The sequence below is a fragment of the Bemisia tabaci genome, chromosome 7 (genome assembly GCF_918797505.1).
Source record: "Bemisia tabaci chromosome 7, PGI_BMITA_v3".
Taxonomy (NCBI): domain Eukaryota; kingdom Metazoa; phylum Arthropoda; class Insecta; order Hemiptera; family Aleyrodidae; genus Bemisia; species Bemisia tabaci.
Window position 1 is genome coordinate 32319538 of NC_092799.1, and position 14961 is coordinate 32334498.

At 36.4% G+C, this 14961-nt stretch overlaps 3 protein-coding genes across 3 annotated transcripts in view; 2 read left to right on the forward strand and 1 right to left on the reverse strand.

The window, feature by feature from the left end:
* Positions 1–345: 345 nt before the first annotated feature.
* Positions 346–6324, reverse strand: MCTS1 (malignant T-cell-amplified sequence 1 homolog). Its single transcript, XM_019042940.2, has 7 exons — positions 6170–6324; positions 5123–5275; positions 4474–4574; positions 3857–3990; positions 1833–1900; positions 1258–1374; positions 346–557 (listed from the first exon to the last, which is right to left on the reverse strand). Exons 1-6 carry the CDS (start codon positions 6178–6180, stop codon positions 1293–1295), a joined length of 549 nt encoding a protein of 182 aa, XP_018898485.1. The 5' UTR covers positions 6181–6324; the 3' UTR covers positions 346–557; positions 1258–1292.
* Positions 6325–6644: 320 nt separating this feature from the next.
* Positions 6645–14961, forward strand: part of LOC109031428 (protein O-mannosyl-transferase TMTC4) — a 29134-nt gene continuing 20817 nt past the window's right edge. Inside the window, exons 1-4 of the mRNA XM_019042937.2 lie at positions 6645–6732; positions 11448–11684; positions 12606–12837; positions 14205–14391. Coding sequence (XP_018898482.1) covers positions 11654–11684; positions 12606–12837; positions 14205–14391 — 450 coding nt within the window. The 5' untranslated portion in view covers positions 6645–6732; positions 11448–11653. The remainder of the gene's footprint in view (positions 6733–11447; positions 11685–12605; positions 12838–14204; positions 14392–14961) is intronic.
* On the forward strand, positions 6720–8633 carry LOC109031429 (DNA repair protein XRCC2). Its single transcript, XM_019042938.2, has one exon. It carries the CDS (start codon positions 7128–7130, stop codon positions 7959–7961), a length of 834 nt encoding a protein of 277 aa, XP_018898483.2. The 5' UTR covers positions 6720–7127; the 3' UTR covers positions 7962–8633.

The window sequence follows — 14961 nt, forward strand, 5'->3', positions numbered from 1 at the left end:
TAATTTTGTCATGGTCCTGTTAAGGTAGTGAAGGAAGAAAGCCAAAAAAGGCGCTTGATTGGTTTTTTGCAGGGAGGAGACCAAGAAGGCCCATAAAAAAGGTGCAAACACAGGATTGTACAAGAAATACTGGAGTGTCACCTTCGAATAAATCTTTGGGATAGGGGCCTATTATCACAGAGCATCAGAGGGTGCTATAAAAGCAGCTCGTAGGTACATATGTGACTATGATGGCAAGTCTGCATCTCACCAAACCGAGATGTGCGTTTCTGCAGTTTCACTGTCGATGTGATCTCTTTCTCAATTACCCAGTCAAAAGGACACTGAAAAAATATGCTCAAAACATTATTAAAAAAGGTTTTAATTCACAAATTAACATATATGTACTTTACAGTTTGAAAAATAAAAATAAATACTGGCTGATTTTCTTATCTGCCAAAAGGAAAGATGCTGACAAAGATGTAACTGACTGAAGCTTGTCAACAGGTGGATGAACTCAAGTTCCAGATCAGAGTTTGAAAACAGACGATCAGCTTCTTTGGATTTTCCTCCACTTCCTAAAAAAAGTGAAATTTCACTGAACTAAAAAAGGAAAACTGAGTACAAGAAAAATTCTAGGCTGTAAAAAATATCTATCTGAAAAGAAATAGCAAGAATTGCAAACCTTATGGCGCCTTCGGAAAAATATCATTGCCGGCTTAACAGTCTACATACAACACGATGAAGGAATGTATTACTTTTAACTTTAACCTTTCTAAACGGAATTGAAAAACATGCAGCAACAGTTAAAAGGTAACCATGGATGTATTTCATTCGCTATGGCACTGATCATGATGATGCTTCTTTTTTACGTCTATACGACTAGTAATTACATATTTTTAATTTCTAATGATCGTTGAGAGTTGGCAAATCTTGTACATTCACAATTACTCGAGAAAAAAATTACACCTTCAAAAAGCAATCTGCATTATTCCGTGCGGATATTGCTTGATTCCAAGCCTGACCAGTTGCTGCTGGGACGTTTGAAAATATAAGAAGATATTGCAAATTTGCTACATACTTTTTCTGAAAAAACAAAAAATTATTTAGGTACAACCTATTTTACTTGAAGAAATGAGTATTACATTAATATAGATACTTATTTCATATGAGTATATTCATAGTGTGCAATGATGTGGCGGCTGCCTTAAAAAATTTGAAAAAGAAGAGTATTATATAAGGGTCTAGGAACATAAAAAAATGGCAGATGATACTTACAGGTGGCTGATGACAAAAGACTAGAGAGGAGAACCTTATTTGACAGTTTTCATTTGCCACAATCCATCGTTCAAATAATGACAATTTTCGACCCCAACGCCTTTGTTAACTTTAGCACTATGGAAAAGAAAAGGGAATTCTGATTATAAAAAGAGCATGAAAATAGTTGAACATGTGTAGTTGTATGTGGAATAGCCTTCCCAGAGACTCGCTTGACAAAATACTAAACGCAACATTCCACTGTTTACAATTTTACTTGGGTTTGCACAAATCAGCTATTACTAAGACTCAAGCAAAGAAAAACAGAAGACTACGTGCGCAGCTATTCTTGAAAATTAGCAGTTTGTTTAAAGAAAAAACTGAATAATATGTGCATAGCTATTCTTGAAAATTAGAAGTTTGTTTGACTGTAGCATCAAAATCTATACTCATGAATTTTATTTACGTGAGTTTATTAACAACCAACAACTTTTTTGACCTCCCTTTACATACAGATGCTATGCTATGCTGAGCAAGATTACTCTTACAGATTCTTATAAAAGGACACACTCTTCGAAGCAGATAAGGGCACTTACATATCTTCTGTTGATAGAGTTGTAATGCCTATTGCCAGAGCATGCTGTTTACCTTCCGCCATTATTGCCTGTAAAGTTTCGAGAAAAAAAATCTATTAATTTTAGGCCAATCTGATGATGTCAAAATTCCATGCCATAACACACAAATAGACAGTGCCAAATTATATTTTTACCATTTGATACAAAAACAAAACGAATCCCTGGGTGGAAATAAATGATTTTTATTCTCTTAGCAATTGGACATATTTCTGTCAAACGGAACTAAGCGCCATTGGGGTAGAAAGGTAGAGGGGGGCTTGGATTGGCGGCAGAACTGGGCGTCGGGCTCATTTGTTACTACACTCGCAATGTTTTTCCATGGCGCTTAGTTCCGTTTGACAGAACGCGCTATCTGAGATTCTAAATTCCTCAAAAGGAACTCAAATTGGTGCTTAGTTCCGTTTGACAGAAATACGTCCAATAAAAAACTCAGCTCAGGAAATTGGCAGTGATGTTAACATTTTCCTGCAATTAAAGGGAGTGACGGGGTTCATGATGCCTTAAGGTGAATCCAGGCTTGGAACTTCGCGATTTGGCCACCACGTTGCGCTGTTCAGAATAGCCGTATTGTTTGCCAAAATAATAAAATCCGTAATACTTTTTCAAGATTGGAGATACAGGGGATATAGCAACATACTTGAGTAACAATCATTAAAAAAATCTTCTCAAAATTCCCAACAAGAAAGTCTTAACTACGGCGGAAAGTAATTCTCATTGCGGCAATGGGAGAGAGAGAGACACAAAATGAAGGATTCCGTTGTGCGCTCGGCCGCCGCCACTGAGCTGAAAGTTTCAGCCGTACTTTCTCTGCGCTTGTAATTCTAATTGCCAATATTTTTGGCTCAAAAAATAATCTATATCTTGTGGATCTGCTCTTTGTAATTTGAAGAATATTATTTTAGCAATCGTCGAAGGAAAGTGAAATTCTCAGTGGTGACTGGTGGCGCTATCTCTAATCTTAAATTATCCCTAATCGAACCCTGGATTCACCTTAAAAATCCTTGAGAGTACCTAGTGCTGATAATTATTTTTTTTTCTTCAATTTTCAAGTTTGAAATTCCTAGCATCTAAGTGTACTTATTTGGTGTGTGACTGTACAGAGGATTTGTTTTGTGCATGGAGACTGCTGTGGCGAAAAGGCCAATGATGCCGTATGTGCATTGTAAATTCACCTCAGACTGCACAGATAATAAATGTAAGGAGTGGAAACTTCTATCATTGGGGCATTTTTTACAATCTCTAAAAATTGTTTGTACTATCTATGAGAACCATTCCAGAAATCCTTGAGAGAGTTTTACTTTGTTCAATAGAACTTCTTGAGAAGTCTTTGATTTTGGTTCTGAAAAATGTTTCATGAACCTTGAGTTTTACTTTCATTGAAGCAATAAAAAACTTCTAAGCAATCTGTAACGGTATTGTGAAGAAGGCTGAGGTGTGATGGTCTCCTGTGAGGCAGCAGGGACACTAGATCTGATGAAACAATTTATTTGACAGAGTCAGCTGCTACGCTTCGGCATTTTTTTTTGGGGGGGGGGGGGGGGGTATAGTTTCTCTGCTTCTAAACAGGCAAAACTCTTTCTTAGGAAGTTTTATGATAGGTAATGCATTTTAGTTGTATCATGTGGATTAAATCAAACAGAGAGGTATAAGGTAAGTTATACTTTGAACAATGAGCTAGGGGTAGTACTAAGCTTGACTAGTCACACATTTTTTCCTGACAAAAAATTATTGTCAAAAAGAGTATTTTGAATGTGCAAGTTAATTCAACTTAACCTCTAACATTGAGTCTCATGGAGCCGTAAAAATTGAAACCTTTAGTTCTCTGTTTCATCTTGATGTGACTTGGTTCTCATTTGATAAACTCGGTCCATGGACAGTCTACGCCTACCTGACTTCAGACCTTGGAAAGTCACAATTGATTGCTTGTGAGAAGAGGAGGGAAGGATATCTTGATTTGATATGTTTAAAATCATAATAACACTTACAACAACGGTTCCTTTTTCTACGGGAGTCATAATGGCCCCTGGGGAAGTAAGGCCGGGGCACATGATATTGGCACCACTGAGGACAAATCTTATAGCTCCTTTATCAACTTGCTCCTTTGGTAAGAAGAAGGGATCTGTGAAACGAAAAAATTGTATGAGGATGAGTCGATGGATCCTGTATACCGGGATTTTGGCAAAAACTTGTTCTTCTGATGACAGAGCAGCAATGATAAATCTACATTGCAAAACACAACCATACAAGTGGCTTTCGAAAAAGGTGGTTTTTTTCCAGTAATTATTGTTGCTTGAAATGCGTTCTACTCGAAATTTTGAAAAAGAATATACTTCAGAATGCTTAAATTTAAACCTTGTCTAGTGGTCCATTTTAGAATGTACCTAATAAAATGTATTTATAAAACTCTGTGATATTCAGTACATCACCGTTATTTGAAACTTGAGAATGCAGCCAATTCAAATTTATCATCCTGGCTTGCTCATCTATAACAGTCATTGCAAAAAATTCTTGATTTAGATAGGAATCTTAGAGCACTGAAAACATTAGCAAAAGTAAAAGACAAAGGCAAATAAAAACTGAGTAAATCAAACTTATAACTCACACTTGTGGAACAGTTTTAAGGTTGGCATCCATGGTCCTTCTCTTTGTCGAAAGAATATTAGCTCCCCACTACCATTTACAATAATTTCCACATGGTCATGACTGAAATTTAGAAAAGAAGAAAAAGAGTTCAGAAAGTTTGTTATGTCCTCAGTAACAATACCTAAAAATAATTAACTGTGAGCAAATCAAGTCAGTCGGGAGATGACAAACGATATATGTTTTTTCCAAGAAGTGCAAGAATTGAAGACTTGATATCAACAACAGGCTAAGTATTAAAAAATAAAAAATCACGCTGGATGTGGTATTTTGTTCTCAACAGCAAAGGCAACATGCTGCATAACAGGCTAGGTACCACTCACAATAGAGTATGCGTATAAAATCTGAGAGATGGAGTTAGTGGTATGTTCTACGGCAGTTTTTACGATTAAAAATGTAAGTGACTTCAAATCAAATTTTGGGTTACAGTATTCCGTATCTTACGCAAACAGCAACAAAAGCGAATTCACCTGAAAAGGGTTCTGACAGCAAATATTGCTTACCAAAAAAAAATGAACATTAACACAAAAGAAACAAAAGCGTTTGACTGAGGCAATAACGAACTAGCAACTACATATACTTAAAAATACATGAACAAGATAAATCATTACCATTTAACTAAACGAAAGGCGTCTTTCTTGGGCAATATATTGTCAACATAGTTTTCTAACAGGGGATATTGCTCAAGGATTTTTGATCGTATTCCTTTCTGGACAGATGATTTTAACTGCTGAACTCCTGATATACTATCCTTTTCATCAAATCTGAAAATTTCAACAAGTATTAAATGCAGAGTTGGGTTAAAATAACAGCAATAAAAAATATCAAAACATTATCGTGGTCATGAAACCAACGGATTCCATCACATGGAACTCAATAAGTCTTCAAAGGAACATAGGTTCCCAACGATAGGATGAATTTTAAGCATGAGGAGAGAGCATAACATACCCTTTCTCTACCATACATGTCATCCCTTGAAGACTTTTCCTTTTAAATGGCACTTAACAGTCTATACCAGATTAAGTATACGCATTTCAATAATTCGACAGAAGATCTGCCATGTTCATTTTGGCATTGAAGCTAAACACAAGGATCAAAGTGGCAAATCCTCTGCCTCACTCTAAATATGCATAAATTTATTTGGGACTAAATAACTCAAAACGCTTCCTAATGAACCTGAACTTCACAGGTTTCCTTCATCGGCTCTCTTGTCCCCTGTCTTCACAAATGTTGACTATTGCAAAGGCATGATTTTATGGCAGAACCTTTGGTGCTACGTTGAGTATACACGCTAAAGATATAGCTGAAATTTGAAGAGGTATGGTCAGATAAATCTTCTGAAAATTTTGCATTCCCTTGAGCGTCTTGTCATCAGCATCTGCTACAACCTGGGATACAGCTTAAGTCAGGCAAGCTGATTCGACTTTTACGACTCATGGTCAATGAAGTAAACAAGTAAGTACTGGAGCCACATTAAAAAACTGGTGCAGTTCAAAATTAATGCATGAAAATTATTTTAAGGTGAGGAAAATGAAACCATGAATGGAGGTTATGTTCGGCGTGAGAACACTGAACCGGCGACCGGCAAAGCTTTTCCACGAAAAAAACGACAAAAATTCGAAATTTGGACAAGAAATCATTGGAATGATGGTACTCACTTTTTAAACATATTAGTATTTTTAAAAAACAAGTGATAAACGTAAAAAATTATCTAACATGCTCTTATCACAGCTTTGAACTACACAGAAAATACCAAGACCAATCCACACAGGTCAGTCATTGCGCAGCTTTTTTGAAATCCACTCCCCCGCCCGGCCCTAACTCGCAGGTCGCAGCACTCATTGTGACGTACTATTGAGTGCACCCATAAGAAATACATTGCCAGCACTCAATAGTACGTCACTGCGCAGTAGAGTACCAAAACTCGTCCACCGGAATGACTGACCTGTGTGGATTGGTCTTGGAAAATACACTGAGAACGGGGTAGGGGTGACAAGAGAAATGTACAAGTACATCTACGTCGTCATAATCTCTTTTTTCATTGGCTGATGGCGAATAACCATGAATAAACGAGTTGATGTGCTATACTACGTCACGATAGATGGCTGCATTGCCTCTACCCTTTACACTTTCTCTGTCTGCCTCTCATCGATTTGTTTTGTTTTTTCGGCGGCTGCTTGTGTTTTGTGTTTACGTTTCCTCGCCCTGCAGTTCTTCAATGGTAAGTGAGAGCAAATTGATAAAAATATCCCTTACTTCTAGATTCTTTTTGCGTTTACAACAGTAGTTTAACCGTGGCTCTTCAATTTTGCACTTAATTAGTCACTGGAGCCTGTTGATTGTGCCGAAATAGCACTCAAATACCCACCCTGATCCAGACATTTCTTTTCTTTACGGTGAATAGCATCTTCAAATTTCACCAACGGTCAGCCTCTCAATCAGTGGACACAAATACATGTAAGAATGGTCGATAGCAATTTTTTAGATGTAGCAAATCGGGAACACTATGTCTTGTTTTTTGTGCTTAATTAAGTGACGCTGACTCTACCCACCTCACATCGCATGATTCCCGTCTGCCCATCGTAGAGGTACCTACCAAACCACAGAGGCTTAGTCATGAACTACCATCTTAAAGCAGAATCAGGTGTTCAACTTTTAGCACGTCTAAATTCTCACCAATCCACAGCCGGACTAGAAGAACATCTATTTCACTCCGGACCAGAACCGAAGGAGACGATTGAAATTAAAGGTGGACCTTCAACCGGAAAAACCTTATTATTAACACAGTTCATCATGAAATCTATCCTCCCACCAATGTTCAAAGACATCAAATTGAATGGCCTCAACGTAGGTGTGATTTTAATTGAAACTGACAGTCATTTCAACATTCTGAAGTTAGTTAATCTAATGGAGCGTTTCATCTTGAAAAAATCAACATCAAAAGGAATAACAATCGAGCAAGAAGACATTGAAAATTTAATTAAATCTTCCTTGAACAATTTATTTTTACTTACTTGTCACAGCAGTCCAGAATTGTTTGTCACCTTTCATCAGATACCGTCGCTGTTAATAATTCATCCGAGCGTCAGCCTGATTCTACTAGATAGTGTGGCAGCATTTTACCAACAAGATGTCAGAAGTGGAGGGATTAGAAAAATTGATTTGTATTGCAGAAAGTTAGTACAGGTTTTACAAAAATGTGTTAATGACTACAATGTCACAACAATTTATACTAAGCCTTCATTTTTTCAATCTAAGAGTTCCATTCTGGAAGAGTTTTCTGTTGAACCTAAAGTAGGAAAAATAAATAGAAGGATTGAATTGAAATTTCATGAATCAGAGTCTAATATGTTTGTTGCAACTATTCAGAATTCTAATTCCTCTACTCAAGTCATGTATACTATCAATAATCAAGGACTCAAATGGATCAAAATGAAAACTTCGGAATAGGTATAACATTGCGAGGAGAACACAGAGACTACTTAATGCCACACCAAACTATGATTTATTTTAGTTGCAGTATTGAAGAGATCCATCAGACTTTTGTATGTTTATCTTTTCCATTTTTGCCAAAAGGCAGGGAGCTAAAGTGACTCTTGAAGTCTCTGGTGTTTAGTATTGACCGGTCATTACTCATCATACATAGCAGGATGTAGCAGAAGTTAACAACCCAATCAATGGCCCAAGTATGAAACTACCTACCTCCATTGGGCTGTTTCAAAATTTTCACTCCCATCTTACTTTTTAATTTTTAATATAGCTTGAACTTTATTCAGAATATATTCTGCTAAGAAACAGAGAAAAAAAATCAAGGAAGTTTTCACGAAACTTCACTGACTAAATTTCTAAAGAAAAAATATATCATGACAGAATCTGCAACATTGCAAACGGAGGTACGTTGTTGCATACTTTGGCCATCGAAATGTCAATTAGGCTGTCAGAATTCATCTTAAATTATGAAAATCTCTATACGCAAACTTGATTTTGTAGATAAGTGCATGTCAATGGAGTACGTAAGTTTCATGTGACAGAAGTTGTAATTGTAACTGTACTTGTATTTTATTGTCATATTTAGATTATTAAGAACAACCTTGCCAATTACAGACATATTTTTCATATGTATGAGTCTTGCTATTTTTCCATGTTCTAAAAAAAAAACCTAAGTAAAAAGAAGAAAAAAATAATTTTTTTAAATTAATAAGTTAATAGGTAAATACCCGAATAAAGGTTGAAAAATTCGCTGAAGAGAGATATTAGAGATACTCATGAAAGAGAGGTTGTTTAGGAGATGAAATCTATCGAATGCCCTTCCCCCAAACTTTGGTGCCAGCGTCACTGTCTCTCTAGGTAATTTCTTTTTTTCCTGCAATGCGATGAATAGACAACAGGATTAAGTGTCATTTTTATGATTTTGAATTGAATGAGCCACAATTTAATCGCATTTCGTAGAAGGGATTTAACGCATTTACACTTTTTTCTTTAACAGTTTCCTCTTTGCTTTAAAAAATACCAAAGATTTGCACCGTAAGAAAATTAGAACGATCATTGTCCATCAAAATTAACAATTTTTTTGGTAGAAAAACTAACTAACTGCTATTCTGAGCATTTTTTTTTATATAAAAACACCGTAATTGCGTTGGTTCCCTTCTGCTAAATGATGTATTTATATACTTATAAGTAAAGCTCTTCAGAAGTTCAGGCCACATGAAGTGGAAGAGCTAAAAAAATTCACCCAATTTTCATCAGGAGATCCAATCCTAAAAAATTTTCTGCTCGATTTTTTGTTCAACTATTTCGTAATTTTTTTCCCTTGACAACATTCAAAAAGCCTCTATCAAATTGAAATATTTTTTTGGATTTGGAGTTTTTATAAAAGATCTTTAGAGCATCATTAATTTTCCCCCTGCAAAATTCATAATCTTTTTTATCTTACCCTTTGATAACACATATCTTTGAACTCCCTTAGAAATTTGAAGATACTGGCTCAACCTGCTCCCACCCATCTTTGCTGCTTGTGAGAATTCACAGCACTAAGAAACTCAAGGAAACTCTGAGGGGGGTAGGTAGGCACTTATTTCCATCAAAAATTGAAATGACAGAAGCTGAAGGAAAAAATTAAAGTTCTTTGCTGCTTAAATACAACTTGAAATATTTACCTACACCAGGGCCGGATTTAGGGGGTGGCCACATGGGCCGCGGCCCATGGCGGCAAATTTTGCAATTTTTTTAAATGTAGCTATAAAGAAAAATCGGATTCAGAAAAAAAATTACCAACGAGAAAAGGTGACAACATCTCTCATTTCCTGAGAGTATATCTGTAATTTTGTCGTCTTTCTGTGATACAATAGACAGCACCTTTGAATAGTCGAGTTTAGACTAAGAGAGAAACCGAACACGGAATTTGGCCTGGAACGGCGCGGCGCAGAGAGCAATGATGACGAGGACTTGAGATGAAAAGGAGAACCCGCGGCGCGGCGGTCGGCATGTAACACATATTAGCGCCTACAAGACTGCATGAATACTTCACGCATTGCGCCAAAGACAGTGCGAACTGCGATCAGCAGCGAGCGGCGGGAAACGCATAGCGCCTGCAAGACTACATGAATACTTCACGCATTGCGTAAAATGCAGTGCGATCGGCGCGCGGCGGAGGAAGTTACAATTATTAAACCACATTTATGTTTGTTCTTTCATAATTTTTTCGTTCATTTCATATAAATGGAAGGCCTTGTCCCCACAGAGATAGGTTTACGGAACTTACCTTTCGCGCCAAGTTCCATGAACTTTTGCCAGTAGTGTTGACAGGGCTTTTGCAAGAAATGTTTCCAACACGAGTAAACGCGTCTTATGCACCCCTCCCCTCCGGCACGTTTTGGATGGTTTTATTGATGTTTCAAAATGAGCCGGGGGCGGCAAAATACAGGCGGCCCATAGGCAGCAAGTAAGTAAATCCGGCCCTGACCTACAAATAAAAATTGTGCATAAAAGTATACTTAAATACTAGTTTCAATAACGGAAATTGATTCTTTATGCACGATTGAAATTGCTACATTGTAACCACACTTATAACAGACTTTACCTCTGAATAATAGACATTAAGAAAAAGAAAAGTAATTAAGGCATTTAGTTTGGTACTTAAATTGGAACTTGGTCATTTTCGAATATTAGGAGGAGGTGAGCAACGCCAAACAACTCATCCATCACTGTAAGGTACAGTGGCCCTCAGCTGGAATCGAATGAAAAACTCTACCTTTTAAAGAAATACTCATTAGTGTCAAAGGTTTCATCTCGACTATTTGAGGGCCACAGCTTATTTTTACTTGCCTGATGAAGGAACAGGGGTAGTATGAAATTAAGTAGGTAAATGTATGAAAGATTCGAACATTCCATGAAATATTATACATATATTTTCACAAGGTTGTGGACTCAACGTAAAATGCGAAATATTCATATGTGAAACAGGGTATATACTTAACCCACACCTAGTACTATGAAGCAATGCAAAAAACTCTAGTTAGAGTTTTTTTTAAAGAAAAAATGGAGACCTTGAAACAAACTTTTTTGTAAAGAGGGTCAATTAATTTTTAATTCGGGTACAGTTAATACCGGGTGGTCTGGATCACTCAGTATACTTATTATGACTTTTTAATTCAGGTAGGTATAGTTATTTATTTGTTTCTAATAGGTAGCCCGTGAACAATTGGACTACATTTTGTAATTAGGAACTACAATTTCTGGCTCAGTTTAGAAACAACGTATATGTACCATTAGTTTCCCTAAGCACATAAGTGTATTTACGGATGAGCAAGAAATTGTAGTTCCTAATCGCAAAATGTAGTCCAATTAGAACTATCCATTTGAAATGCATTACCTATTTACCCTCATAATCGACTACCTAATTTCCAATATTGCTTCTTTTTAACTTTGTTTTATCAGATGAGGAAGAAATCTCGGGTCGAAGTATGGACTCCCACCAAAAAGCACATAATCTAAGAAGAATGGACAAGTACCTAGTTCATGATCCATGTTCATCATAACTGGAAATGGACAAACATTTGTGGCCCGACCCTGGATGTAACCGCAGAAAAATGAGCTAGTGGACCGTGGCTGCAACAAGTGTTTAAAAGTGGCATTTCTGGAAAATGACGTGGGATGCATCAATTCCTCTCCCTGGTAAACAATTTCAGTCAGTTCCTTATTGTTTTACCTGTTCATGACATCAATGGACTTTACTAGAGGCACAGAAGTTTTCTCTCAACATTTTGATGGGATATTCATAGAGGAAGGTTTTCTAATTTATACTATCATTAATACCTCTCATTCTAAGAAAAAAGTTGAAAGTTAGAATTTCCGAATTTATTCCCAAAATGAGATCAACGAATTTTGACCGAAAGAAATGCTCAAAATATTGTGGAAAAGGTTGATGGAACCATCTTGAGTAGCACTGTACAAGTTAGGGATATCTTTTTTTTTTTTTTTTTTTTTTTTTTTTGTAAAAATGAAAAGGTTTACAATTAAAATTGTAAAATTTAAGGTATGAAAAAAAATTGGCATCAAACTTTGTTAAATTTTAAAAATCATCCATATTGATGATGAATGTGAGGAAACTGCAAACTATTTAACATGCTTAAATGAATAAAATTGTATGTAAAATTGTTGGCCTTTAAAAAAATAAAGCATTAGGTAAGTAAAACCTGTAAAAGTGTTATGTGGCATTTTCACGCAAAAATGAACAAAAAGGGGTTCCTTTCTCAGATATTTTAACCGTTTTTTCAGGAGTTTTCTGTTTGGAAATTGCGAGTTTTTTTTTAACTTTTTACATTCTTTTATTTTGTCTCATTTTCGATGGCTCGGTACCTGGTGAAATAGAAAAATCATTAGAATATTGAGGGCGTAGAGAATAGGTACAAAAGCAGTAGGTATACTTACCATTTTTAAAACCAGTTTGTTTTAAATTATGCAACTAATGTAGCAAGGAAAAGAAACACAAGCAAGCGAAAGGAAGGTTTGGTCTCAAGTAACATTTGCTCTTTCCCAAAAATCTAAGAAAATATGTTCTGAAATTTAATGTGCAAATCTTATACTTTTTTCCAGTTTTGACGCACCGGCAATCAAGACTAGTTGTGGGTCTTCTCGCCGTTTTATGTTATGTTGGCTCTCTGAATGGAGACTTCGTGTTTGATGACTCGGAAGCAGTGGTTAACAATGATGATGTCCAGCTCACTACTCCTGTCTGGAAATTGTTCTCTCATGATTTTTGGGGAACGCGCATCACGAATAACGCTAGCCACAAATCCTACCGGCCACTCACTGTCATATCGTTCAGGTTATATCAATAGATTAAATTTTTAGGTAGAGAGCAATGCATGGAATTCACAGAAATGCTTATTTGTTTTAAATTACCTAAAAGTAAAGTTTGTCTCAGAAGCCATGCCATGTCATCTAAGGCATAACTGTAGCATCCCTTTTCATCATAGTCAAAGTTAAAGCAGTAAGCAAGATCAAAGCATCTACAGGGAATATGTATTTATACACTCATATCTGACTGTCCTTATGGGAAGAAACTGCCAGAAAAGTCAAAATTAAGATCTTTTCAGCACGGCCCAAATAAGGAGTGTAAACACTGGTGCAAAATTATGCTAAAAAATTTTAAACCAAACCAAAGCTATGACAGTTTAAAGTTTGAAGTTCAAAAACATAGTTTTAATAACAAAATATTTGCAGTTTTAATCTGCCATTCTTTCGGAGCAAAACTGTTGAATTGAAATGCTCTTTTACAAGCGCAAAAATGTGCTAAACGGCCTAAATCTCATTCTTCAGGATAAGAGAATGCAATCTACATCAAAAACGTAAAACCTGATTTTTCAACCAAAATTGACAAGAATTTTTCCCAGGGGAAGTGTGCGGAGACCCCATTTCCTATGAGCGGTTACCTGCAGCCAGATTGTTGAGATTTTGTGTTTGTCGATTGGACAAGATAAAAGCACGGAGGAATGGAGTTATGATCTTGGTCAGCGTTGCCAGTCATCCTCTTTGTCAAGTCTGTGTTGGGTGGATTTAATGACAAAGTATTGGCAACTCAAGAGATGAAATCAGTTTTTTGTAGATTCCACCCAACATGGGCATCACCGATCACCTCCTCAGTCTTGACTTGAGCAATGAACAAACATTGGTCTTGTTCAACATTCAGGCTGCTCTATATTTTTACAAAGCCATCTTTATTCTTACGGCATAACACATCCAAAAATTAGACAAATTATAAAGTAGACCTTTGACCAAAAAAAAAAATAAAAAGCAATTAATGAAAAAATATCATGAGGTATTTTATTTGGCAGTAGGCTTATCATACTTAAATTACCGCATAAAGCTGAAATTATTGCTGTAAAGTGACTCAAGCAAGTCGTAAAATGCAAAGACAAAAAGAAAGGAAAGAAAGAAATTAAAAAAATGTGTGTCATTTCTGTGGAAGCGTTTTTTCATATTCCAAGGCAGAGCATTTATCATCTTAATTGTGATTAATTTGCCTTTCTTTGCTCTTATGGATGATGGACATAGGAGTGTGATAATATGATGTGTGCGAGGGAGCGCCATGGTGAATGGCATATTAAATGTAGAATTTATTGGGAAGGTTAATGTCAGATATTTTGCGAGAATATAAGTGAGTAACTTAATTTTTTTTTGTTTTGTTTCCAGGTGGAACGTTTGGCTGAATGACGGGAAGCTAGAACCTTTCAGTTTTCATCTATTCAACGTCATCCTTCATGGCATTAATAGCGTACTGTTACTCAGTGTCTATAAACTCCTGCTTGGAGTTGAGTCCCCAAAGCTGTCTCTGGTTGCTGCGTCTCTCTTTGCTCTCCATCCAGTCCACACAGAGTCTGTAAGTCCACTTTACTGGCTCCAGAGTAATTGAACCACCGCTTTATACCCATTTAATAGTTGTATTGTTGGCTTGTGCTGCAACTCATCAGCTCTGATGCGCTTTACACTTTGGTGCCAAAAATTTACAGCTAATAGGCCACCTATACCATGCCTATACCAAGACTGCAGCTTTGAACAATTGCTACTTAAGACGCATGAGTATTAGGGTTGTTCAAAAAATTTGAAAGTCTTTCTTTCCCGTTTTTCCATGTTTAAGAGTCCTAAAAACGTACCAAAAAAATTCAGTTTCCTCAGTGAAGCCTATACATATGCACTGGTGCAATCTTTTTTCCATGAAATTTACGTTGGTTTCAATAAATGCGGAAGAAACAGGCCTTATATTTGAAATTTTGATCTTGGCGTATTAATTGTGATCAGAGGTGTAAAATCTTGGATTTTTTGGGGAGAAACATAAAAAATTTAAGAGACCCTTGTGAACAAAAAACTTGCACTTTGGACTCAAAGGATGGGGGAGGATGGTTTGTACCTTGTCCAAAACCTTGCCGGTTTTGTAGCACCTGTTCCGGAA